Genomic DNA, 27,182 nt, shown 5'->3' with positions numbered 1-27,182 from the left:
CTGAGACTTTTGCAACTACCCGGGTGGCTGATACCCGCAGAACTGTCCCATCCAGCTGGAGAGGAGGTCAGCCCAATACCTCGGCAGACTCTCCTGCCCCTGTGAGCCGTCAGCCACAGAGGCCACCCAGCACAGCTTCTGCACCCAGGGCTGCAGCGCCTGGAGAGGTCACCTGTCACTACTGCCGCCAGCCCGGACACATGAAATTCGACTGTCCGGAGCGGAGACAGACACCACCAGCACCTGGATCATCTGCATCACCTGTACCTCACCCACAGCAGAGGCAACCCGCCAGCGAACCACAGCCTGGATCATCAGATTTTGTCCTGTTTGCCCGCGGAAAGGAAATCCGCGACCGAACCGACCAGCAGCAACTTGTTAGAGTGAACGGCAAAGTTGTCACCGGATTCCGAGACACCGGAGCTGACATTACGTTAGTTCACTCACACCTTGTGCCAAAGGAGAGCATCAGCCCCAGCCGATCCCTTGCCCTTACTGGAGTAGAGGGCACCCTTTTTCACATAGCCCACGCGAGAGTGAAGCTGGATTGGGGAGGAGGGGTCCACGAAAGGGTTGTTGGGGTTATGAAGGATCTCCCAGTCCCTGTGTTGCTGGGGACTGATTTGGGCAAGCTTGTGTCCTACTATGAACCTGCCACGACCGCCTTGTCGCTCACGGAAGGAGACGGACTCTCCACCCACCACCAGGTACTTTATACACTTGGGGGAGCACCAGGGGGAGGTGGGTTGAATGTGCCCAGTTCAGGGGTACCAGGTTCAATAGTGCCTGCTTCAAAGGCACCTGAGTTGGAGGTACAGACTGTCTGTTGTGATGATGCTGTAACTGTACCTGAGTTTACTGTACAACCTGTCTGTAATGAAAAAATGTCTATACCTGTCAATGTCATTACTGCATGCAACGATGATTTGAGTAATGTCCGTCTGTGCCATTCTGACAGTGTACCTGTGCTAGCAGTACCGCGCAGCTGCACTGCTCAGAACGCGAGCTCAGAACAGGTGGAGGGGGTTCCGGCCTCCTCCCCCTCCTCTGACCGCAGGGATGAGACCTTTCAGCCGCTGGCCTCGTGTGACATGAGCCAGTTGGCTGAAACTGACAGCGCTGTACTCACAGCAGCACTACAAAGCGACCCAAGCCTGGAGGTGCTCAGGCAGCAAGCCGCTGAGCCCCTCGCAGACAGGGCCGCTTTCAAGGTGTACTGGGAAGGTGGGAGACTGTACAGTGAGTCTGTACAGCCCCCTACAAGTAGATCCCACGCGAATACCAAATGGCTTGTGGTCCCGAGTGCGTTCAGGGGACATGTGCTGAAATACGCACATGGTAATCCTCTGACAGGGCACTCAGGGGTCCGCAAGACACTTGCCGGTATTCGGAACCAGTTTTATTGGCCTCGGATGAACAGGGATGTAGCAAACTACTGCAGAGCATGTGCCGTCTGTCAGGAGCTGGGAAGGTCCAGGGATTCGCGCGGGGTTCCCTTAGGTCCACGGCCACTTAGCAGGGGAACCCTGCGTGGGCTGGCTGTTGACCTAACCAACCCACTGCCCGTTGTCAGCAGTCCCGGCAGACACCCCGTCCGACTGCAGTGGCGCAAACGCCCTGTCCAGAACGGTCCATGTCGGGTCAACCCTGAGGGTAGCAGACCGCGACCGGTCCAGGGGAACCGAGCCACAGGCTCCAATAGGTTTCCCTGCCGCACCGGCAACCCGAGACCCGTCAGCCAGGTTGGCCGACACCGGAACGCTGATGGGCTGTCCCGGTGTCAGGGGGGACTAGGCCTAACAGCGCCAATGGCTGCTACGACGGATGTCTTGCTGACAACCCTCTACACAGCGTCAGGAAGGGGAGGTGTCACGGAACAGCCGTGAGAAACTAGAACGCAATCGGTTTATTGCGCTGATCGCCCTGGATGGTAGTCAGGCCAGCGATTTAGAGATTGACATTCCGGGTTTTTTTTAAATAGGAAGTTTTTTTCCCCCTGTTAGCAGCTGGCAGGAAGACTGGCCCTGTGACTGCTGATTAAGCCAGAGGTGTAAACTCAAAGTTTGTCTAAGCTGATCTCACATTCAGATGTTAATTGAAGGAGCCAACAGGGCCTTTCATAGACGGAGATCCCAAGAAGCAGACACAGCTGGACTCCAGTCAGGCTGACTCCAGCCTTAGCAGGAAGAAATGAATGTACTATATAATCTTTTGCCCATTTACAGAATACAATAAATAGGGTGGTTATGAGAGCGGTATCATTGGATCCGTAGGGTCATGCTGGATCTCTTGATACCAGTCGAGAGGGGCCCGGGGCCCCTACAACCCAGGTATGAATCTACCCAGGACCCTGATCTGCTGCACTAGCCATGTCGGATATCATATTTAATCTGTATTTTCCTCCAAGTATGAAGCTGTTACCCCCCTAAATGTAACGTGTATGGTTCAGGAGTTACAGCAATTCATAAGTTTAGCTCTAAAATCTCTCAGAGGGAATGAACTGTCATTTGCTGGTAGCTCAGAGGGGGCCGGCATTGCCACACCCCCAAACCAGCTTCATCAAAAGCACAGAGCCAGCAGGCGGGCTTGAGTCCTCCACCCTGAAAACATCTTGAACTCATCGGTGCCAGCTTGAGGATATGCTGGCATCCACCTGGTCTGAACTCTGAACTTTGATTGAAACCCAGAACTCTGATTTGTCCCACAAAAAGGACATCTTTCCAGGAACTAAGTATTTTTCTCCCTGCTTTTATTTTTTATACTGGCTATTACTGTTTTAATAATTGTTGATTTTAATAATTGTCTGTATATATTAATTATTTATATTGCTGTGAATAAAAGACTTCCTCCAAGTCATTCACTGTCCGCTACCCTGCTTATCAGCACACGCAGAACTTATCCCGGGTCTCTGAAGATACGCTACTGTTTGTTTGTTGTTGGCTAGACAGAATATACCGTGTGTTTAACCGTTTTATTCGCAGGACTAGTCAGTCAGTAAATCGGGTCCACTGGCCCATACCAGTGGTGGTGGCAGATACCGTGGAATCGTGTGCACGTTGTAATTACCCGTGTCTCACAGGCTCCCTTCTGAGTTGTCTGCGGCCAATTCTTAACGGTTCCTGCGCATTGACTGCGACCAGAGTTCGCACGATCCGTGCGCTGACACCGTTTAGAAGGCTAAGTGCGGTCAGCCACTAGGGCTCCTGTGACACTCCTCTATACCCCTTTGTGTCCCCCTCTATACCCCTTTGTGTCCCCATGTACCCCTTTGAGTCCCAGTGTCCACCTCTATACCCCTTTGTGCCGCCCTGTGTCCTCCGTTTGTCCCTGTGTCCTCTGCATGGGCGCAGAACAGGGAGTCCCCTACATTGCGGCGTGTTGGAAGTTTTTATTGACAGGCGTTCACAAGTCAGGAAATATATGGCGCAGTGACTTTTTACATCCGCTTTTGAGGGAGAAAGTCTTATAGTCCAAAAAACGCAGTCATTCTCACTTCTGGTTCCCTTTAACCATTTATAGGTGGGCCCACAAATAAAGCCAAGAACTGTAATTTACAATAACTTCTATCACTGTTAAAATTCATAACAGTCCAATATGGTCGTTCTCACCTTCCCACCGCCATAGGTCACATCATAGTTGCTGATAATGGTATTGGCTAAAGCCAAAGCCACGTTATCTTTGCTGTTCCATCCGGGGCCCTCTACTGCTATGGCAACATGAGCCAGAGGTAAGTCGTCATTGCGGGCAGTTACCTACAAGAAAATTGTCAGAAAAAGAAGGGACTAAAAGTTTGCTTTTCATAACACACATAAGCAGGGTAAACTAGTGGCTGTTCCCAGCAATAGAGGAATAAAAAGACTGAACTAAAATGTATGTGTCAAGGAAGTAACCAGCACTCCTGTGAAGTTAAAGTTGTGATGTGCCAGGCTAACGGAACTTGCAGCACTCAGGTTCCAATCACGTCCTGATGGTGCCGGCCTGAACTAAAATTGATAGTTTATAACAAAATGGCCACCTGTAAGCCATACTGCACACTTCCTTTATATCATACATTTATCCTCAGAAATAACAGGTTCTCTTGTCCGCAGTTTCACACAGGCTCATGACATGGGAATGTGCAGATGTGGGATTTCCGGTTGCTATCTTGCAGATAAGAGACAATGCAGTGTATCCCACAGGCTAGAACCTTGAGTAACAGTGATCTATTATCCAGCAGCAAATATCTATGAGCCAATTAAATGTTTAAAGGGGAACTGAAGTGTGAGGTATATGGAGGCTATCATGTTTATTTCCTTTCAAGCAATACCAGTTGCCTGGCAGCCCTGCTGATCCTCTGCCTCTAATACTATTAGCCATAGCCCCTGAACAAGCATGCAGCAGATCAGGTGTTTCAGACTTTAAAGTCAGATCTGACAAGACTAGCTGCATGCTTGTTTCTGGTGTTATTCAGATACTACTGCAGAGAAATAGACCAGCAGGGCTGCCAGGCAACTGGTATTGATTAAAAGGAAGTAAACATGACAGCCTCCATATACCTCTCTCTTCAGTTCCCCTATAAAGGAGTTATCAATCAATTTTCCCTACCCACCGATCTACTTACCTGCGGGCTTATTCCAGCCCCTTGCAGCTGACATGTCCCACCTCGCAGCTCCGCACTCAGCCGCCGGCCCGGGGTTCCCGCAGAGTGTCTCGCTAGGCCGTGCTCTACTGCGCTTGCGCCGCTGTCAATCAAGTCCACATTATCCGGACTGTACTGCACAGTACAGTCCGGACAACGTGGACTTGATTGACAGCGGCGCTTCAGGCAGGCGCAGTACAGACGACATCGAGGTCATCCTCTGCACCGGCAGGGATCCCTGACCGGCGGCTGAGCGTGGAGCTGTGGCATGGGACATGTCAGCTGCAAGGGACTGGAATAAGCTGCAAGTAAGTAGTTCGGGGGTAGAGGAAATTGTAGAGGACTCCTTTAACAAACTTACCTACTTAGATATTCATAAATATTAATATTTTCATTTATGTATTTTGTATCATCCAATAAGTTAGCCAGCTCCTATGTTAGGAATCCTATCAGGGTTAAGCTAGGTGGAATAATTATAATCTGTAATTCATTGCAAAGTGTATATCTGTCTGTTCCAACATATAACACAAATGATGCCGCACTTACACAGCTGCCTGTGAACCTGCAGGGGGCCGGCACAGGGATGGCATCTTTCTCATACTCGGTGGAGAGGCCTCCGAAGTGTCGCTGGGCAAGTTCACATAACTCCTTGTGGTCTATTCCTACAGAAGAATAAACAGTTCACATAAGCGCCTATATCCCATAACTAAAACTACTCTTAGATACAAAAGAGAACATTTAAATGCATTCACAAGTATTTCCTGTGTGTAGAAACAAAGACTTTCACTGCAGAGAGCAGTACAACCTTGCTTATCTCTAGCTAATAGGCAAATGTAATCATTGCTGGCAAGGTGACACACTCTGCTCCCTTCTCCCTCTGCTGAATACACATCGCCCTGGCAACACCTGAGTCACTTGAGCAGAAATAATCAAGCCTGTACTGCTCTCTAGAGTGAAAGTAAAATGCTTTCACACACAGGGAATGCTTTCAAATGTTCTTTTATGTAGTCACTTAAATTTTAGTTTTGGGAGTATAATCCCATTTTAAGCTGCTCCACATCTTGTCTCAAACTCTGGTATTACTAAGTAATGTATTCAATTTATAATCATTAATTGATGCCTGAGGGAAACCTTATTTAGAATAGTAGCATAACAAAAGCTGGACAAACTAGGCATTGATAAGCAAGAAACTAAATTGGGGGTGTGAAACAAAACCCGCAGAGCCTGCCATCTTCAGCTTGGCTGCTTCTGGCCAAATGACCACATTTCTAAAACAGAACCTGCAGATGCAGAATCATCCTAAAAGCAGCAGGGTCAGCCATACTATGCCAGGGAGAAAAAAAACACATATGTAAATAAATACTTGTTCTACTTACAGAACATATGTATTGTACTGTCAATGTTTTGATTTCAGTGAATTTTATAAAGTAAATAAAGAGAATTCTGTTCCTGGCATTTGCCATTTTGATTCCCTCTGAGTCATGTGACACAGGTGATAGATTAAATTACAACTTGTAATTATACACAGGTGAAGGGGAATTAGACAGGCTAAATTCTCTAAATGCATACAGGGTGCATTTCTCTGTGTTTTCCTCTGTCCGGTGCAAGAATTCAGGTCCACTTTAAGGACAAAAAAAATTTAACATTTGTGCACTCTAAGGGCTCTTTCCCACTAAGAGTACTGAGCACTGAGCATGTGCAAACATCCGAACGCAGCCACATAACGCACAGCACGCTGCACTTTCATTTACTGTCCAGCGTTATACTCCAATGCAACGTGGGCACTGTGAGCAGCCCATTGATTTTTCAGTGCTGTGAGATGGGCTGCGTTACAGGCTGCTGTAACGTGCGCCTGTAACGTCCCACTGTGAAAGCAGCCTTAATGCTGTCGTAAGGCCAGTGCACACCAAAAAACCTCTAGCAGATCCACAAAACGCTAGAAATTTGTGAAGCAGAGTTTCAGAGCAATTCTAGGCATGTTTAGAGAGGTTTTCTAAACATGCCTAGCGTTTCGTTTTGGGTAGCAGATTTCATATATGGTTACAGTAAAGCTGTTACTGAACAACTTCTGTAACAAAACCGCCTGGCAAACCGCTCTGATCTAGCGTTTTTCAGAGCGGTTTTCCACTTTCCTATACTTTAACGCTGAGACAAACGCTTTAGAAATCTAAAAAATGCTGCAGCCCCCAAGTTTGCGTTTGTGGACAAAACGAACCACTCTGGTGTGCACCAGCCCATTGACATACATTACCAAAGCAGTTTTCAAACCGCTAGCGTTTTTAAAAACGCTCGAGAACCGCTCTGGTGTGCACCAGCCCATACACTGGCCAAATGCCACCAGATCGACCAACAGATAGATCCCTCTCTAACCAACTCTGATCAGAGAGTGATCTATTGGCTACTCATACACTGCACACAGATTTTGAATCAATTTCAGCATGAAATCGATTCACAACCAGTGGAACTGCCGCCCGCCTCGAAGACCAACAGCAATATATCACCTGTCCGCTGGCACGAGTCCCCGGGTCTGTGCTGTCCCTGACAAGTAGAGGTTCAAACAGTAGAGCACCCTCTACTGTTTGAACTTGCCCTTCTCACAGGGTGGGACAGGAAGTGAAGAGAAGACGCTGGAAGAAGTAATACTGCAGGGACCTGTGGACTCGCGCTGTGGACAGGTGATATTACTGCTGCGTCGGTCTTCGCCATATCGAATACAGCCAACGATGCGCTCGTCATCGAGCTTAATTTTCTGCCTGGACAGATTGACTGAATCAATCAATTTCGGGTGGAAATCGGTCAACTTGTCATAGAAATTGTCATAGTGTATGGTTACCTTTAGATGGTACCTTAAGATCTGTGCTTGAAGGTGGCATTAATTACTTTAATGTTAATGTATAACATTACCTCCAGCTCCTGCCAGCACCATACGGGGAGCCTTAAAATTTAAGTTGATGTACTCCAGAAGATCAGCCCGAGTAAACCTCCTGCAGCACAATAAATAAAGAGCGGTTGTTAGGGTGCTTACATATACAATGAGTAGCTGCATGTATTACAGTGTATTACAGTTAGAGAACACAACATGGAAAAGCACAGACTCAGATTACAAAACAATCTTCAGACAGAGAACATTTATATCACACTTTTCTCCCGGCAGACTCAAAGTGCCAAGAGCTGTAGCCACTAGGAAGCACTCTATAGGCAGTAGCAGTGTTAGGGAGTCTTGTCCAAGGTCTCCTACTGAACAGGTGCTTGCTAAACAGCCAGGAAGACCCGAGAATTGATCCTATGTCTCCTGCGTTAGAGGCAAAGACCTTAACCAGTACACTATGCAGCCACTGCATATTCAGGGCATTGGTTGGCAGGGTACGGGTTATATGTCACACAGAAGGGGAGGATATAGGACAGCCACTTACTTGGCATTTGTGGAAGGACCGATGATGGTTTGGCTGAGAGGAGTGCCCTGATAGGCTGTGGCGTGGAGGTAATCGAAACAGACTTCCTGGGAGTCGTGCTCAATCTCCTGCATCTCTCTGAGCATCACCTGCCTGGCCGCCTCCACCTGAGCATCCTCCAGACTGTTATTCTGCACCACATCCGCCAGGATCTCCACCGCTGCAGACAATACAAGGAGATCCTTACTTCCTGCTTACAGGGGAATCACTGTGTGTACTGCACAACTCATACATATGTTCATATGCTCTCCCTGTGTTTATGTGGCTGTCCTCTGGAATGTCCAGTTTCTTCACACAATGCAAAACTACAGTGGCAGGTTAACTGGCTTCCATTTCACTCTAAAAACCTGTCCATAAAATAGGCCAGGAACTTATTTGACTTAAATGACAACTGAAGCAAGAGTGATATGGACGCCGACATATTTATTTCCTTTTAAGCAATACAAGTTCCTTAGCTGTCCTGCTGATCCTCTTCCTCGAATACTTTTAGCCATGAACAAGCATGCAGCAGATGAGGTGTTTCCGACATCGTTTCAGGTGTTATTCAGACACTACTGCAGCCAAATAGATCAGCAGGGCTGCCAGGCAATTGGTATTGTTAAAAGAAAATAAATATGGCAGCCACCATATTCTTCTCATTTAAAAAAACACTGAAGCGAAAAAAAAATTATGATATGATTTGTATGTGTAGTACAGCTAAGAAATAAAACATTAAGATCAGATACATCAGTCTAATTGTTTCCAGTACAGGAAGAGTTGAGAAACTCCCGTTGTTATCTCTATGCAAACAAGCCATTAAGCTCTCCGACTAAGTTATTCGTGTAGAGGGCTGTTATCTGACTTTTATTATCTCAACTGTTCCTGGACTATTTACTTTTTCTCTGCTAGAGGAGAGGTCATTAGTTCACAGACTGCTCTGAAAGACTCATTTTGAATGCTGAGTGTTGTGTAATCTGCACATATTATAGAATGATGCAATGTTAGAAAAACACTATATACCTGAAAATAAAAGTATGAGATTATTTTCTTTGCTGCTAATCTTCTAGTAATTATTCATAGTACACAACCAATTCACTATATCATTTTTTTTTCTCGCTTCAGTGTCTCTTTAAGTTGTCCTTTAACCACTTGAGGCCTGTAGGCTTACCCCCCCCCCCCCCCATCCCCCTCCAGTGACCAGGCTATTTTTTTTACAATTTAGGCTACTGCAGCTTTAAGGCCTCGCTGGAGAGCCGTACAACCTAGCATACAAGTGATCACCCCCCACCTCCCCTTATCTGCCCACGAACAGAGCTCTCTGTTGGTGGGCTCTGATCCCTGCCGACCCGTTTGTTTATTTTTTTATGTATTCGTTTTTATTTTTAAAATAAATTTCACTTTTTTGCCTTTATAGCCAGCCCTCCCGCCGATCGCTTCTGTGCCTCCCAGGGGGACAGCCCTACATCGCTGCGCTGTACAGTGTAAATAGATGGCAGTTTCGACATCTAAGTCTCCTAGCAGTGATCTCCTGCAAAACCCCACCCCAGGACTTCACACCAATTGACATTGAGCGGATCTGGGGCTACCACCGCGTTCACACCAAACGGCTTGGAGCGGTCGGCAAATAGTTAAAGTGGGTTATACTCCCAAAACTAACATTACATTAGCTACTCTTAGTTACATAACAGAACATTTGAAAGTATTCCAAAGTGTTCCCTGTGTGTAAAAATGCTTAATTTCACTGCAGAGCAGTAAAAGCTTGTTCTCTTGTTATCGACAAAGGCAAGAATCTCACTGTGCCTACGCCTCCCTCCTCACTCTGCTGAATAGAGACACCGCCCTGGCAGCAGCTGATTTACTTCAGCAGAAAAGGAGTGGGGCAGAGTGAAGACACATGCAAAAGGAAGAATCTTGTCTTTGCCAATAACAAAAGAGATAAGTAAGCTTCTACTGCTCTATGTGTCAGGAACCGGCCCGCGGCACGCCTGCGTATACGGTTCCCGACTGCGGGTTTGACCAGATCGAGAGGGGAAGCGGCCTTAGTCAAGATACAAACAAGGCTGGGACCCCTTAAACACTTCTCACTGCCACCACTAACTGTTGCTAGACACTTCCACTCGGCTGTCGAGTGCTCAGCGCGCAATCCGCGTTTTCGTATTTGGGTCAGCTATGCGCTTTAGGCCGAATACGGGAACGCCACGCACACACACAATTGCAATCTTACACTGTAGTGAAGCAAAACCACTAACAGTCGTTCCGAACGATACTGTTAGCCACTCTGCTGTCGAGCTACTCGCACTGGCGTTTTCGTACGTTGGGTCAGCTGCGCGTTTTAGGCCAACATATGACAATGCAATTACAATTTCATACGGTAGGGTTGCTCAAACGTAAAATCAGGCATGGACTTATACACAGTTACACTTCAGACTCTTCTAGGCTATGAGTGTTAGTTTAGTACAGCAGAAGTCAAACTTATTAAATAACGATTTAATATTCCAGATAAAAAAAAATGGAACAATGCAGAAAATATATACAAAAGATTACAAAAGCAAAGTAAAAATTACAAAATAAAAGTTATGATACACACAAAGCTATTTGCTTACCAAAATAAACAGGGGAAGAATAAACGTAACCAGCGTTGTCTGAACGTCATTGGCGGGAGAACGCCGCTTTCGACCAGTAGTTGGGCAGCCCTAGCGTCTTTGCTATCTCCAAAGAGCTACGAGTTGTGAAGGACCTGTGCAGGCTCTTATAGGCCCATTTGGGGCCTGGGGCATTGAATGTTCCCTCCCTAAAACTAACGCAATTTCCCCGTTTGTGACATCACGGTCTGCCGAGCCACTTGTCACATCTGGGCTAGCTGTGACATGCGAATTTCAAGGCTTTTCCTGTCACACCTGGCTGACTTCAAAGCAATCCTGAGTTCCTTCAAAATCCAATTCCCACAGGTAGACGTCTACAGTTCGACAGGTCTAGTCCATACATCAAAAGATTGCATTTTGGTTACAGGTAGCAGTTTGCCTGTAATTGCCTGTAAACAGACACAGACAATCACATCCGAGATTGTCCGCTATTGTTCTCCCTCTATGCAAATGTACTCCAGGAGATTCAATTAGCAGCATCCAACTTCCAGAGGAACTGACTACAAAAGCTCAAAGACCTTCATTGTCATACAGCAAACACAGTTTTCGCCAAAGCCAGAAAGGCTGTAGCCGACATCACAGTCAGAAAAATGAAAGAAATATGTTCCTGTATTATCCTTAACATTATCAGCATCATAACTAGCTGCTATATTCCTGACACTATGTAGTAAAAATAAATTTTAAACACAGGGAATTCTTTGGAATGCTTTCAAATGTTCTTTTATGTAAAGAAGAGTAGTTGCTGAAATTTTAGTTTTTGGAGTATAATCCTACTTTTTAAGGGAACCTGAAGTGAGAGGCATATGGAGGCTGCCATATTTATTTCCTTTTAAAGAGAGTCTGAAGCGAGAATAGATCTCGCTTCAGACCTCATAGCTAGCAGGGGCATGCGTGCCCCTGCTAAAACGCCGCTATAGCGCGGCTTAACGGGGGTCCCTGTCCCCCCAAACCCCCTCCGTGCAGCAGGGGAGCGCTTCCTGGTTGGGGCAGGGCTAACCGCCGCAGCCCTGCCCCATGCGCGTCTGTCAGACGCGTATCTCAGCCTCTCCCCCGCCCCTCTCAGTCTTCCTTCACTGAGAGGGGCGGGGGAGAGGCGGCGATGCGCGTCTGATAGACGCGCTGGGAGGCAGGGCTGCAGCCGTTAGCCCTGCCTCCAGGAAGGATATCTCCAGCGACCATTTTCCGACCAACATTTGCGGGGGGTGGGTTGGGGGTGAAGGGACCCCCGTTAAGCCGCGGGATAGCGGCGTTTTAGCAGGGGCACACGTGCCCCTGCTATATATAAGACCTGAAGCGAGATTTAGTCTCGCTTCAGTGTCTCTTTAAACAATACCAATTGCCTGGCAGTCCTGCTGATCCATACTTTTATCCATAGACGCTGAACAAGCATGCAATTAAAGAGCTCTGACTGAAATCTGACTGGGATTAGCAGCATGCTTGTTTCAGGGGTGTTATTCAGATTCTACTGCCACCAAAGAAATCAGCAGGGATGCCAGGCAACTGGTACTGCTTAATAGGAAATAAATATGGCAGCCTCCATATCCCTCTCACTTCAGGTTCAGTTTAATTAGGAGCCACCTTTAAGGAGAAATGGAATGACTGTAGATTATTGCAAAGAAAAACGACAGAAAAATGGTACAGTTGTTCAAAGCCACTGTTGTATTTGAACTGTATCTAAACTTGGTTCAGACCATATGATTAGTTGTTCTTGGCATCTGGCTTGAGTGTGTGAGGTCACCTGTTCAGTGCTCTATGGAAACCACAGTAGGAGAAAAGTGTCTGTGTTATATAGAAGGCATAAAATAAGTAAACAACTTTTCTTTAACTTGTGATTAGGTACAGAACCAGTTCTTCCTGTAGTATAAACTAAGCTGCTACATGTTTATGATCCTTACTCTGTGACAATCAAGCAGGCTTTATACTGCTCTGACCTTTAGGAAGATCCTTGGACAGCGCCTTTATGTAGATGGCCGTCTGCTCCCGGGTGGTGTAGGTGCTCAGATGGGCCCCCATGCTCTCCACCTCTTGCTCCAGGGCAGCCTGGGGACGCTTCTTGGTTCCCTGCATCATTCAAATAAAACAACCCTAGTTGAGAAATGGCTCCATGACTTATCAGAAGCTGTAAATGGAGTGTGCTGCTCACAACTTACACCAATACAGTAGAGTCTCGTAGGCCTGCACGATTTTAGGAAAATATTGAATTTCGATTTTTTTTTTAGCAATTTTTTTTTCACGATTATCTTTAAAGAGAACCCAAGGCGGTTTGCATTAAAGAGACTCACAAAATATTCAGCCTTATTTCTTTTATCCTATAAGTTCCTATACCTGTTGTAATGTGCTCTGTCTTACTGCAGCCTTTCCTAGTTGCAAAGTGGCTGTATTATCTCCGTTATATAATCTAGTCTTCTCTCCTCTGTCGGCTCTGCCGGGCTCAGGCACTGAGGCAGGAATGTGCAGGGCTGCTTGTGATAGGATAGAAGCTATACACACCCTCTCCACGCCCCCTCCAGGCTCTGTGTGAGTCACGGACTGAGCTCCTCTCAGCCTATCACATGTCATGTCTTGTTTGTAAACACTGCCTAAAACAGGCAATTACAAACCAGGATTGCAGCAGGGAGTGGCAGAAACAGCACAGAGGGGTACAGGATAAAATAATGAATACATTTGTATGCTTTTTATTGTAAGAATTTTAGAGTACAGATTCTTTTTAAAGTTACAAGTGGGCAAAATTGGCATCCCATTGACTAGCTGTGGTATTAGTCAGGTGTACTTCCAGCTTAAAGTGGACCTGAACTCTTGCACAGGACAGAAGGAAAGCATAGAGAAATGCACCCTGTATGTATTTAGAGATCCTGTCTAATTCTGTGTCTAATCACAAGTTGTAATTTGATCTCTCAGCTGTGTCACCTGACTGCCACGGCAGATAAGCTCATTTGAAAGTACAGGATGTTAACTATAGGTTTGCTTCCATAAAAGCAGGAAGTAGAAACATTGCATGTGTATTGCAGGATTTGTATCAGCTGTAACAAAAGTGTTTTTCTTTAAAGGTTATTATGTTGTTGCTTATCTTTTAGAGCAGAGAGGAAGTTCGGAGTTCAGGTCCACTTTAATGTGAATAAGCAGTCTTACAATGAACTGGGCGCTGCAGCTGTGGCCATATCTCTGTATATAAGCAGCCGCAGGATGAATGGAGACGCACATAAGCTCACCTTGAATGCCAGATGCTCCACAAGAAACCCGGCTCCATTAGTTTTAGGGGTTTCATAGCGGCTTCCGGCACCGATCCACACGCCCACCTGGAACACAGAGACTCATCATCAAGCAGCAGTAACGCATCACACACAAGAACACACTCAGACCAAATGTAAAACCAATAGGTGCATGTTACACACTTGAGGACCAGAGGTTTATACCCCCTTAGTGACCAGGCGATTTGTTACAATTCAGCACTTCACAGCTTTAACGATTTATTGATTGGCCATACAACTTAGCACCCAAATGAATTTTACCTCCTTTTCTTCCCACTAATAGGGCATTCTTTTTGTGGTCCCTGATTGCTGCTGCAATCAACAGTTTTGTTTTTTTAATAATTAAAAAAGATCAGTTTCATCTAAAAATAGACAAAAACAAACAAACAGACCATTTCTTATGTTCCCTCTCCTTCCCCCTTAAAACTGGCCCTAGACTGTGATCCATACACTTTACTACCCATACATAGGTATCAGCCTATGTATGGGATTAGATTGGGAGCCGTTAGGAGGAACAGTTAAAGCGGTATAAAACCCTGACATAATATTCAATTAAAACATGTTTTCCTACTTTTTATAGGCCATACGGTTAGCATGTACACTTCATTTTACTCTATAGCCTGCCAGCTCCCATTGCAGCTGGTAAGTTGATCACGGATCCCCGTTATGTTTACTAGCAGGGAACGTGCATGTGAGCGCGCGTTCCCTGCTGACCCCGCCTCCAGGACTTTGACGCCAATCGGAGTTGGGCGGTCGGAAGGTGGCTAAAATAACACGACTGCTTAGGGAAAGTTAACTAGTGATGGTAACTATGAGTATGTAGCTACTTGTAATCGAAATTTAAAATTAGATAGCGCTGCCCCTGGCGGGGGGGGGGGGTTAACTTACCTATGCCGCTACCTATAGCTGATGCATTCCACCTGCGGTCACTTCCGGGTTTGAAGGAGGAAGTAGTAGAGTTACATGGACCGCATTAGCTATAGGGGGCAGCATAAGCAAGTTAACCACCCCTCTGCCGCCGGCAGCGGAATCTAATTACATTTGAATTAAAAGTAGCTACGTACTCAATAGTTACCATCACTAGTGGAAACACCAAGCAATTTTTAAGACTGAGATTTGCCATTTCAGATGGAGCTTCTTAATCAGTTCCAGACATATGTGACTGAAATCTACGCCCCATTCACTGTCTCTTATCCCTGCCACGACATAGCCACGCACCTCCACCATACTGTCACTGCTGCACCTGCCCCCGCGATCCCTGTGAGCCAATCACAGTGATCACAAAAAGAAAAAAAAAAAAAGGCCCGTCCTTAAAGGGAACCTAAACCGTACTAAATAAAGCAGGAGCAGTGGACCACCGACTAATTGATTATTAGTCAGCAGTACCGAAACTAAGCCGCGGCAGGGGAACGGAGGATCGCTGAGGACCGCCACTGGACAGGACAGCTGTGGGGGCTGGTAGAAGCTTAGAAGCTCCAGGTAAGTCCAGGAAACTCTTTATTTAGTACAGATTAGGTTCCCTTTAAGGGTCCAGAGCCTGTTAGTCCAGAAGGGTTAAACTCCAACTGTACTAAAAGCACAATTCCACCTCAACATACTCAGAACTAGGGATGCTCTCACGAGTAAATCTGAGTGCCTAAGCACTCGGATTCGTGATTTAAACGAGCATTAATTACTGCAGGTGTGGAGCGGGGACATAAGGGGTCATTTACCCATAAGGCTGCGTCCTCCCTGCGCTCCAAATAGGATGCACACGAGTCCTATTGATCGCGTTGCAAGCCTCACACACACACTTCCTCCTGCAAGCTGGAAGGAGGAGGTGTCTGCAACGAGGCTTGCAACGCGATCAATAGGACATGTGTGCATCCTATTTGGAGCGCAGGGAGGACGCAGCCTTATAGGTAAATAACCCCTTATGTCCCCGCTCCACACCTGCGGTAATTAATGCTCATTTAAAATCACGAATCCGAGTTCTTAGGCACTCGGATTTACTTGAGAGCATCCCTACTCAGAATCCCCCCACATGCTGAAGTGCGATTCACGACTACAGAAAAGGTTTCATCCTCCACACCAGAAACCAGTGGCTGCCGCCGTACCCATCCCCATAGGATTCCTGGCGCTGCACATGGAACAATCTTAAGGAGCCAATACATCAGACTATGGCCTCAATTCACTAAGCTTTTCTCCTGTCTTTAATAACGTTTCTAGAGTTATCACCATGGTGATGAGGCATGTCGTATTCAGGAAACATTTTACCTCAGGCAAACCTAAAGTTAACTCTTCTGTCTTTAAAGCGGTTTAACACCCAGCATTACAACTTTGCTTTAAAAGATTGCTTACAGCTTACAAACTATTATGCCAGATTTTTTTTTAAGCAGAAATTCACTGAATGGGTTAAACATGACATTTTAGTGTTGGATTTAACTAGGAATCCGCATCCATTCTTATCTGTAGTTACAAAATGTATCTTTATTTGTAATACAAATAGACCTTTGAAAAGCCTGCCGGGGAAGCCCTCTTTGTTCTCTCAGAGCAGTGTTTGTTTGTTACATTGTAGATAGATACATTTGTAACTAAACAAGCAAGCACGAGGAGCATTTCTAGCTAAATGCAGCACTAAAATGTCATGTTTAATCCATTCAGTGAATTTCTGCTAAAAAAAAAAATCTGGCATAATAGTTTATAAGCTGTAAGCAATCTTTTAAAGCAAAGTTGAAATGCTGGGTGTTAGACCACTTTAAGTTAACTCTTCAATCCTAAAAATAACTACAGAATTTTAAAGTTAAAGACAGGCTGTTAACTGTGTGTGAAAATAACTACAGAGGAGGTAACCTAAGGAATGAAGTGATAAGGTAACCCTCACTGTGTGGTGGCAAGTTTTCTCTTGCCTTATTATCTCCAGCATGATCTTAGTAAATTGAAGCCAAAGCAGATCAACCAAGAGATCTCTGATCGAATCTGATCAGAGATAAATCTGAATAGTGTACTGGTTAAAGGCTCTGCCTTTGACATGGGAGACCAGGGTTTGAATCCTGGCTAGGGTCAGTACCAATTCAGTAAGAAGTCTTTGGGCAAGACTCCCTAACCCTGCAGGGTGGCCTCTTAAGCACGCCCTAGTGGCTGCAGCTCTTGAATGCTTTGAGTCCAACAGGAAAAATTAGGATTACTAGGATGTTAGGATTACCTCTCAGGAAACGGCCTTGTGACGCCGCATCTGCCCCCACCCCACATTGTCTTCATCCCCCCCCCCCCCCCCCTCCCCTGCAGAGCACCAAATCTCAGGGAATCTCTGCAGAGCACTAAATATTAGGGAATCTCTGCAGATCACCAAATCTAAGGGAATCTCTGCAGATCACCAAATCTAGGGGAATCTCTGCAGATCACCAAATCTAGGGGAATCTCTGCAGAGCACTAAATTTCAGGGAATCTCAGACATTTATCTTTAACAACTCATGTGAGAGGAAATGGAAAGTGTAAAATGAGAACCAGTTCTGAAGTTTCTCAGGCACTGGCGATGTCACTTTGAGTGACCTGACAGGACACCTCTAGCACGGAATGTGTACTTACTGTGCAGGTTGGTTGGTTGGATTCCTCAGAGGCAACGCGTAGTCCATTGTCCAAAGTGCTGATCTGTGTGTCGGGAACGTTACTTAAAGCCTGAGCATAGGACACGGCACGGAGATTGCTCTTCACACCCAACACCACGGGCTGAAAAGAAAGAAACATACATCTGCTATGAATTATAGCTGCACATTATTTTTATTCTCTCAATGTTGCTCACGCAATAATAAAGATGAACGTTTCTTTAAAATAAACCTCCAGCCTTAAAATCTACTCAGCAGCACTGAAAAGGCTTGGTGCAGTTTCACAGCATCAGAACTTTGTTTTTCTTACCCAAGCCTCATTTTCAGCTGCACAGAAAAAAACTGCCCGGGCATTTTTCCCTGATGCTGTGTAAAGCGTGATGGGATTTCTGATGATGTTCTCATTCTGCTGTTGGCGCAAATTTTTTTTTTTTTCATTTTGCATTTGAGATTTGAAGCATAGCGCCCGCAGCTGGGAGGGGTGATCAGGACAAAGGACAGTTGGAACTGTGTCTCTTGCTCCCTGTCACCTCCTTTCAACCAAAAAGATGGCTGCCCCCATGAAATCACAAACATTTGCCTGTTCATTTAAAACAGGGTGGGTAAGAGATTATATTACCTATTTTAATTAACATAACTAATGTAACTTAATGACAGTAAGTTTGTTCAGGCTGAAGTTCCTCTTTAAGGCTAGTTTTACACTGGAATGGAACCAAACCACAACCACCAAACTCATCTAGAGTGTGTCCTACATGAATGGAAACGCAAGGACCAACCTGTCCTCATATAGATGGTGGGGCTACGAAGCAGCCCAGTAGGTAAGTAAATTGGCGCTAACGCACTCCCCCCCCCCCCCCTTACCAAAAGCCCATCATTTACATACCTCCCTTCAGGGGGAGGTTCCTTTTATACATATTTACGTAAGGTATTTTCAGGCTCAGACCCCCTAAATGCTTAGTTCCAGAATAAGTATGTTATCTATGGTACTTATTTTGTTTTCAATATTTTTATCACAATTTTTAAACAACACACACAAAGAGGAAACAGGTCAAACAGTTGTACATGGTTAACACAACAGTGGGTACGAGCCGCACAGGGGGGCACTCAGATAAACTGAACCATGGTTGGGAGACGACCCGGCAGCGCGTGGCATCATATACCGGGGAGTACAAACCAAGATAATGGACATGTACAAATCAGAACATAAAAACAAATAACATGAACGCTTAAACCTGGAAGGTTTCTCAACGACCAGATCTGAGAACCAGTGGTCACAGAAAAGGGCTATCAGGGGGAGAAGAGGAAATTCTTTCCACCCTCTCCCAAGGAGCCCCCACCTCTTACCCAAGGGGAAGGTTAAGCCGAGGAGGAACAGAAGAGAGCAGGAAGGAGAAGAGGTAGATCTGAGAAGAAGATGGGAGAAAGAAGAAAGAAAAAAGGAGTCCTATGGAATGCACGCGAGCTCAACAGGTAGTATACAGGTCAGTATCTAAACTTGGGAATTCAAGGTCAATCCAAGGTTGCCATATGCGGAGAAACATTGTGTGTATTTCGGAGAACACTTGTCAGTTTTTCATTAACCATAAAATCTGACATGCGTGCTTTAACTTCTAAAAAGTTTGTAGGTGTCTTCTTCCAATTCTTAGCTATTGTCATTTTAGTAGAGAGAAAAAGGAAGGAGGCAAGATTGTTTTGGTTTTCTGTGAGCCCATGTATCTTGCCATAAAAAAGAGCCATCCATGGATCCTTGCGTATAGTGGTATGGAATAGTGACTGTAGGAGGCCAAATGTTCTACTCCACAAACGGGTAAGCCGGGGACACTGCCACCAAATGTGAAACATGGTGCCTTCCCTTCCACAACCTCTAAAGCATTTAGAGTCGAGGGTAGGGGATAGTTTATTTAATCTGGCCGGGACGAAGTACCAGCTAGTTAAGACTTTATATGCTGATTCCATAGCGAAAACGTTCATTGAGCAGCTTGCAACCCGTTGCCAATCAACCCAGACTTCTTGATCCTTATTATGCAGGAGAACAGAGGCGCCAAAAGGATAAAAGGAAGCTAAATGAGCTTAAAAACCAAATTCTTGGTAAATAGAGGAGGTAGTGGTGGACTTACCTCCTCCAAGTAGACACACAACGACTGTAGTAAACACAGTCAATATATTTTATTTATAAATTCCAAATATGCAACGCGTTTCGCAGGTTTGATCCCGCTTCATCAGGCAATAACAACGGAGCAATAGCATATGTGGTCAGTAGAAGAGCTATTGCTCCGTTGTTATTGCCTGATGAAGCGGGATCAAACCTGCGAAACGCGTTGCATATTTGGAATTTATAAATAAAATATATTGACTGTGTTTACTACAGTCGTTGTGTGTCTACTTGGAGGAGGTAAGTCCACCACTACCTCCTCTATTTACCAAGAATTTGGTTTTTAAGCTCATTTAGCTTCCTTTTATCCTTTTGGCGCCTCTGTTCTCCTGCATAATATTGAGTCCACCCTGGGTGGAGGGTTGAACCCCCTTTTTCTCATCTACAGAGAGCGACTTCTTATTCCTGAGTGGGGTCAAGAAAATCTTCCCACCTGCCTTTACAGTGGTTGCCTAATGGTAACCCTAGTTTGTGAGTATTAATATTTACTCTATCTAGTAACCATTTACCAGTACATATTACACTATTGGGGCTCTTGGTGTTCCTTGTTTTTTCTTGATCCTTATGCTGCCCAAGCTCCTTTTCCCAGCTCTGAATGTAGGGGTGTGACCTGGAGGAATCCAAACGAGAGATCTTAGAATAAATCGCAGAAATTGAACCAGGCCCAGACGGGTTTCTCAGGCACATACCCTCAAAAGCAGTGGGGAGTAGTGGAAATTCCTTGCCTCGTGTAAGGATAGAGATCCAATGTTTTATTTGTAGAAAGTTAAAGTATTCTGAGGAAAGGGGGTCATGTTTATCTTTGATCTCTTGCCAGGAGAGAAGTCCTCTGCCATTAATGAAGTCCTTAAACAGGAGAAATTGGTGTTCAGACCACCACTTAAAAGTATTTGGGTTGTCAAGGCCAGGTGGAAAGAAAGGGTTGCAGGTAATGGGGCATAAAGGTAGGTGGGAGGACTGAAGACCACCTGAATATCTAAAGGAGTCCCAAACGGCTAGGTCTGAGGTAAGGAAGGGGCAAAGGTGCTTGGACCTAAGTTGTTTAGGTATCCACAGGAGTGTATGGAGTTTGATAGGGTGACTGTCTGGGATCTCCAAAAAAGTCCAAAGAAGGTCATCTTGGGATTTATATAGAGCTAGTAAGCGAGAGGCTACAGCGGTTCTATGATATAGAGATAGGTTGGGTACGCCAAGTCCACCATCATATCTATGTGCTGGTAAGGTTTTACTAATGCCCAGATGAAGGATTGTATATTATTTTGGAGAGTGGAATGGAGATTGAGAGCGTACAGAAAAAGGTATAAGATTTTGGGAAGGATCTATGGTACTTATTTTGACACCCATGGCTGAAAACGACCATAAAAGGACCCCGTCTAAATTGAAACAAAGGATTCCATGGTTTGGTCAAACCAATTATCTCATTCCCGCTTAGTGGTAAACAGTATAATAACTCATAATGTATCCTATAGAAGTGAAAGTCATGATTTTTTCCCAGATTCCCAGCCTAAGTTCTGTAAATAATTAGCACTAAAAAGCCCCCAAATATCTAAATAATTGCATATTTCCCTGGAAACTCCCAAAGTTATCAGCACTTGTTATTTCAGACAACTGATCCAATGTATGTGCAGTAATTCCACCTAACAAAAGCGTTTCCAGGATCTTTTATTGACATCTTCTCACGGGAAACAGTGAAATTTTGGAAAGTTTATCAGATATCAGATAGATGATAGTTTATGACTTAAGGCTCGTACACATTTGAAACAACGATTGTCTGAAACTATAGTTCTTGAGCATTTTGAATGGCCTTTTAAAGAAACCGACAGCTAAAAATTCGATACTTATCTGGGGCTTCCTCCAGCCCCATAAGCATGTGCAAGTCCCTCGCCGTCCTCCCACGGTCTGCCATTCAGCCGCACTAAACCCCGGTAACTTGGCTCCGTGCTACTGCGCATGCAGGCTTTAGCCATGGACACAGAAGGGGAGCCACGCGGCCCCAACCTGTAGGGGAGCCATGCTCAGCAACGGGAGGCTTCCAACAGCTAAGGGAAGCCTCAATAGGATCCTGAGGCCTCCCTCTCTTCGTGGTAAGTATCAGTTTTTGAACCCAAGCTTTGGCTCGAGTTCGCTGTAAACAACAAGTTGCGGACTAGTGAATCTCCTCATGGGAGGACTCCCTTTAGTTTCAAATGCACTCCCTGGATGGCAATGGCACAGCTCAATAGCCAGAATATGTATATGAAGAGACAGAAGTAGATGGCACTCAATGCTGCTGGCAACCATACACTTAAAGGAGTACTGTAAGGCAATTAAAAAAAAGATTCAACTTACCTGGGGCTTCCAACGCCCCCCCCCCCCCCCCCTGAGTTGGTGGCTGGATGGTGTAATGGTTAAGGGCTCTGCCTCTGACACAGGAGACCAGGATTCGAATCTCGGCTCTGCCTGTTCAGTAAGCCAGCACCTATTCAGTAGGAGACCTTAGGCAAGTCTCCCTAACACTGCTACTGCCTACAGAGCGCGCCCTAGTGGCTGCAGCTCTGGCGCTTTGAGTCCGCCAGGAGAAAAGCGAGATATAAATGTTATTTGTCTTGTCTGTCTTGTCAAAGAAGTCCAGTTTTTCCCTGTATTACCAATTGCCTAATAGTAGAATATCGGTAATTTTGCCAATATTTTACTAGTGGCTTTCCCCAATGCCCAAATTACCATGGCGCCCTTTACATGTACACATGTACCAGGCCTTAGTAACAAAGACACAGGAACAAGGCATTTTACAGAGCACTTAAGGGGAACCAGATAAGAATAAAAAAAGATTTTATGCATACCTGAGGCTTCCTCCAGCCCCATCCACCTGGATCGCTCCCACTCCGCCATCCTCCGCTGTCCGCAGCTACGAGAACCGGGTCCCGTCACTGACGTCATCGGAGCCAGCCTACGCAGGAGAAGTGCACCCTCTATGTATCTCTCCAGGGAAGCCTCAATAGGATCCTGAGGCTTCCCTCTTTTCATGGTAAGTATCAGTTTTTGAACCCAAGCTTTGGCTCGAGTTCGCTGTAAACAAGTTGTGGACTAGTGAATTTCCTCATGGGAGGGACTACATTTAGTTTAAAAAGCACTCCCTGGATGGCAATGGCACAGTTCAATAGCCAGAATATGCATATGAAGAGACAGAAGTAGATGGCACTCAATGCTACTGGCAACCATACACTTAAAGGAGTACTGTAAGGCGATTAAAAATGATGATTTCAACTTACCTGCAGAGAAGTCCTGTGTCCGCACCGGGACAAAACGATTCTACGGTCCCCCGCCGCGGCTTACTTCCTGAATTTGCGAGTTTAATGTCGCAAGTCACTGCGCCTGCGCAGCCCTCGCCGCAGGCGTCCTATCTACTGCTGACGTCACCTGGAGTGTTCTGCGTCTTATTATTATTTAGTACTTATATAGTGCCGGCATCTTCTTGGCGCTAAAGGTAGCCATACATCTAGCGATGATGGGCAGATTGGACCAAGAGACAGATCTCTCTCTAATCAAATCTGATTAGAGAGAGATCTGCTGGCTGCCTATACACTGCAGGCCGATTCCCAATCAATTTCATGCTGAAATTGATTAGCAAAAAGTGATCAGTAACTCAACGCTATCCCCCTAATGTTAAATGTCACCCCACTGGTGCCTAGTGCTTTCCCCAATGTCCAAATTACCACGGCACCCATTACATGTACACATGTACCAGGCCTTAGTAACAAAGACACAGGAACAAGGCATTTTACAGAGCACTTAAGGGGAATCAGATATGAAGAATAAAAAAAGATTTTATACATACCAGGGGCTTCCTCCAGCCTCATCCGCCTGGATCACTCCCATGCCGCCGTCGTCCGCTGCCCGCAGCTACAAGAACCAGGTTCCGTCACGGACGTCATCGGAGCCAGCCTACAAGGAAGTGCCCCCTCTGCGTATCTGATTAGAGAGAGATCTGCTGGCTGCCGATACACTGCAGGCCGATTCCCGATCAATTTCATGCTGAAATTGATTAGCAAAAAGCGGCTGCTGGAGAGATACGCAAACAGCGCATTCTTCTTACGCTAGACTGGGTCCGACTGACGGAAGTGACGGGACACGGTTCGCATAGCTGCGGAAAGCAGAGGACGACGGCGTGGGAGCGATCCAGGCGGATGGGGCTGGAGGAAGCCCAGGTATGTATAAAATCTTTTTCATTCTTCGTATCTGGTTTACTTTAACTCTAGGACAAATATATGTCTTGCCTGTGGCATAGTGGCTGGATAGTGTACTGCTTAAAGGGACTCCGAGTAGTGCCTGTGGGTATGCCTTTAAGCATACCCACAACTAATTAATTATATCCACACACCTACCAGCATGATGTTTGTAATTGTATCTCCCTGGGTTCCTTGTATTTCATTGCATTGCACTGAATGGAGCTGCCAACACTGGGGAAAGTGTCGTCCTGCATAATACAATTCTGAATAAGGAATCCAAGATGGCAGACGCGATTTCGATCACGAAAATAACGAAAACTAAAAGGCATAGGGTGGTTTATATATCATTGGAAAGAGGAGAAAGAGAGCTTCAAAATGGTATGCATCTTTCCATAGTTACTGCACTGCTCGGAGTCCCTTTAACCTCCTTGGCGGTAATCCTGAGCTGAGCTCGGGGTAACCCGCCGCGGAGGATTTCTCAGGCACTAGTGGGCCGATTTACATATTTTTTTTTTGTGCACGCAGCTAGCACTTTGCTAGCTGCGTGTATAACGTGATCGCCACCAAGCCCCTGATTCGCCGCTACCCGCCGCGTTAGAGGCCCCCTCCCCCCTGAGACCCCATGCACAGCCTGCCAATCAGTGCCAGGCAGCGCTGAGTGGTGGATCGGGACTCCCTCCGACGTCACGTCGGTGACGTCATCGCTATCGTCGCCACGGCGACGGGGGAAGCCCTAAAGGAAATCCCGTTCGCTCCCGTTCAGAACGGGATTTCCTTATGGGCAAGCGCGGCGGCGGCGATCAGAGGTGTGAGAGGGACACCGCAGGGAGGGGGGCATCATGTAGCTAGCGCTAGGCTAGCTACATGATAGAAAAAAAATTATGCAAAAAAAAAACAACAACCAAAAACCTTCCCACGGCCGCAGGAATCAGAACGGCAGGGAGGTTAAGGGCTTTGCCTCTGACTCAGGAGACCTGGGTTCGAATCTTGGCTCTGCCTGTTCAGTAAGCCTGCACCTATTCAGTAGGAGACCTTGGGCAAGTCTCCCTAACACTACTACTGCCTATAGAGCGCGTCCAAGTGGCTGCAGCTCTGGCGCTTGAGTCCGCCAGGAGAAAATCGTGATATAAATGTTGTGTTTGTTGCATGTATATGCAGACATGCATACCTACCAACTTTTCGAGATGAGAAATAGGGACACTTAAGCCACACCCCTCCCTCACCCATCACGCCCCTAGTCACGCATACCATAAAGATTTCACAACACAAAAAAATGTTGCTTTATAATTCAAACTACACTGGTCCTTTCTATCCTGGTTCATTTTCCTTCATATTAACATTTTAATATTAGTAATAAATCAATGTAAAGGATGGGAATAAAGTTTAGCGGCAAACATTTTTAGTAGAAGATAGATAGATAGATAGTCCTGAAAGAGGGACAAATGACACGGAAAGAGGAAGCACGGAAAGAGGGATTGTCTCTCCAAAAGAGGGACAGTTGGAAGCTATGCACATGGAAGGAGAACTGTAGTGAGAGGTATATGGAGGCTGCCATATTTATTTCCTTTTAAGCAATACCAGTTGCTTGGCTAACCTGTGATCTGCCTCTAATACTTTTATCCCTAGACCCTGAACAAGCATGCAGCAGATCGGGGGTTTCTGACATTTTTGTCAGATCTGACAAGATTAGCTGCATGCTTGTTTCTGGTGTGATTCACAGGCACATAACTCAGCAGGATGGCCAGGCAACTGGTATTGCTTAAAAAGAAATCAATAATGGCAGCCCCCATATAACTCACTACAGTTCTCCTTTAAATTTCACAGTTTTCCACATAATGATCCTTCAACTAAATTTGAATCACTGTTTCGTTTTTAATAAATACATCATGAAGATTCCTTAAAAATATATAAATTCACAAAAACTTCACAACTCCACTTTAAATCATTACTCCACTTAGAAATGGTGTTCTGCTAAGGGACCAATAGTATTGGGAGGAATTGCTTCTTGGCTCCCCAGGCGCTTGGCGGACTGAGAGGTGGAATATCAGGCTGTGTCCCCAGCAGGGTGAAGATGTGCCGGGCTCTGGGTGACCTTCACAACTCTCCCTCCTTCCCCCATGACTCTATTCCTCCAGCTCCTCTCCAGACGTCTCCCCGGACTCCTCCACCCGCCGTCACACAGCCCCGGCCAGCCAGCGCTCCCCACTCACCGAGCGGCTGCCCAGGAACGCCTTGGTCGCCTCTCTCCCGGCTCTGCACACGGACGCCGCCATCTTCCAGGTGACAGTGAGACAGACCGACGCATGCGCGGAGAGAAAGCAAGGACTTGGCGCTGTGTAAAGGTTACGGGACAGCGACACCTGTGGCACGGGGTGGCACTGCAGTCTCTGTTGCTCTTGTTTTAGTCCTGGTCGTGTTGACGTTCAGTCATGTGTGGTGGCCTTACCAGGATACAGATACTTGTGAACCTTGATGGCCTTCATGGAGTCCTAGAGGAGGAACTGTCGTGGAAATAGCATAATGGCCTCGATTCATAAAGCATTCCCGCATGCGGATATGCTGAAAACGGCTCACTTTACCGACCACACAGCAAAATCTGTATTCATAAAGGCTTTTTCCGCATGAAAAGCCGACATTCGCGAGCAGAGTGATAAATCACCGCCTTGCGCGGTGATTATCATAACAAAAGTAACAAGTAGTCACAGGGCTGTATTTAGGGTTTGGGCTCCCCTAGGCACCCCAAACCTTTGGCGCCCCCCCCCCCCCCAGGAGGACGTTGGCGCCGCGGCAGAAAATAGGCGTGTCCACAGAATGCAGTGGGCGTGTCCATAACATACAGTGGGTGGGACCAATTAAAATTTCAGTGCAGCCCAAAGTCGGTGGGGCCATGTTTTCTCCCCGGGTATGAGTAAAGTGACCCTAAAAAAGCAAGTAGGAGATGTTCTCCCCCCCCCCCAAAAAAAAAAAAAACACACAGCCAGTGTTCTCTCACACAAAATAGTGGTAGGTATTAGATTGTGAGCTCCCCTGAGAAAAGTCAGTAACATGACTATGTTCTCTGCAAAGTGCTGCAGAAGAGGTCAGTGCTGTATAAATACATAATAATATTATGGTAGGACATTAGACTATGACTATGGTAGGATTAGATTGTGAGCTCCTCTGAGGACAGTCAGTGACATGACTATGTACACTGTAATGTGCTGCAGAAGATGTCAGTGCTATATAAATACATAATAATAATATGGTAGGACATTAGACTATAACTATGGTAGGATTAGAGTGTGAGCTCCTCTGAGGACAGT

The 27,182-nt window shown here is 46.0% G+C and overlaps 1 protein-coding gene across 1 annotated transcript in view; it reads right to left on the bottom strand.

The window, feature by feature from the left end:
* UQCRC1 (ubiquinol-cytochrome c reductase core protein 1) overlaps nt 1-26,199 on the bottom strand; it is a 44,856-nt gene extending 18,657 nt beyond the window's left edge. The window contains exons 1-8 of the mRNA XM_068252700.1: nt 26,091-26,199; nt 17,507-17,647; nt 13,901-13,987; nt 12,623-12,752; nt 8,032-8,230; nt 7,523-7,602; nt 5,165-5,280; nt 3,609-3,752 (exon numbers count right to left, since the gene is read on the bottom strand). Of these exons, the coding sequence (XP_068108801.1) occupies nt 3,609-3,752; nt 5,165-5,280; nt 7,523-7,602; nt 8,032-8,230; nt 12,623-12,752; nt 13,901-13,987; nt 17,507-17,647; nt 26,091-26,153 (960 nt within the window). The 5' untranslated portion in view covers nt 26,154-26,199. The remainder of the gene's footprint in view (nt 1-3,608; nt 3,753-5,164; nt 5,281-7,522; nt 7,603-8,031; nt 8,231-12,622; nt 12,753-13,900; nt 13,988-17,506; nt 17,648-26,090) is intronic.
* Between the last annotated feature and the right edge of the window lie 983 nt (nt 26,200-27,182).

This window comes from Hyperolius riggenbachi, chromosome 9 (genome assembly GCF_040937935.1).
Source record: "Hyperolius riggenbachi isolate aHypRig1 chromosome 9, aHypRig1.pri, whole genome shotgun sequence".
NCBI lineage: Eukaryota > Metazoa > Chordata > Amphibia > Anura > Hyperoliidae > Hyperolius > Hyperolius riggenbachi.
The sequence above is the reverse complement of the archived record's forward strand: the minus strand, read 5'-3'. Positions and strand labels throughout refer to the sequence as shown.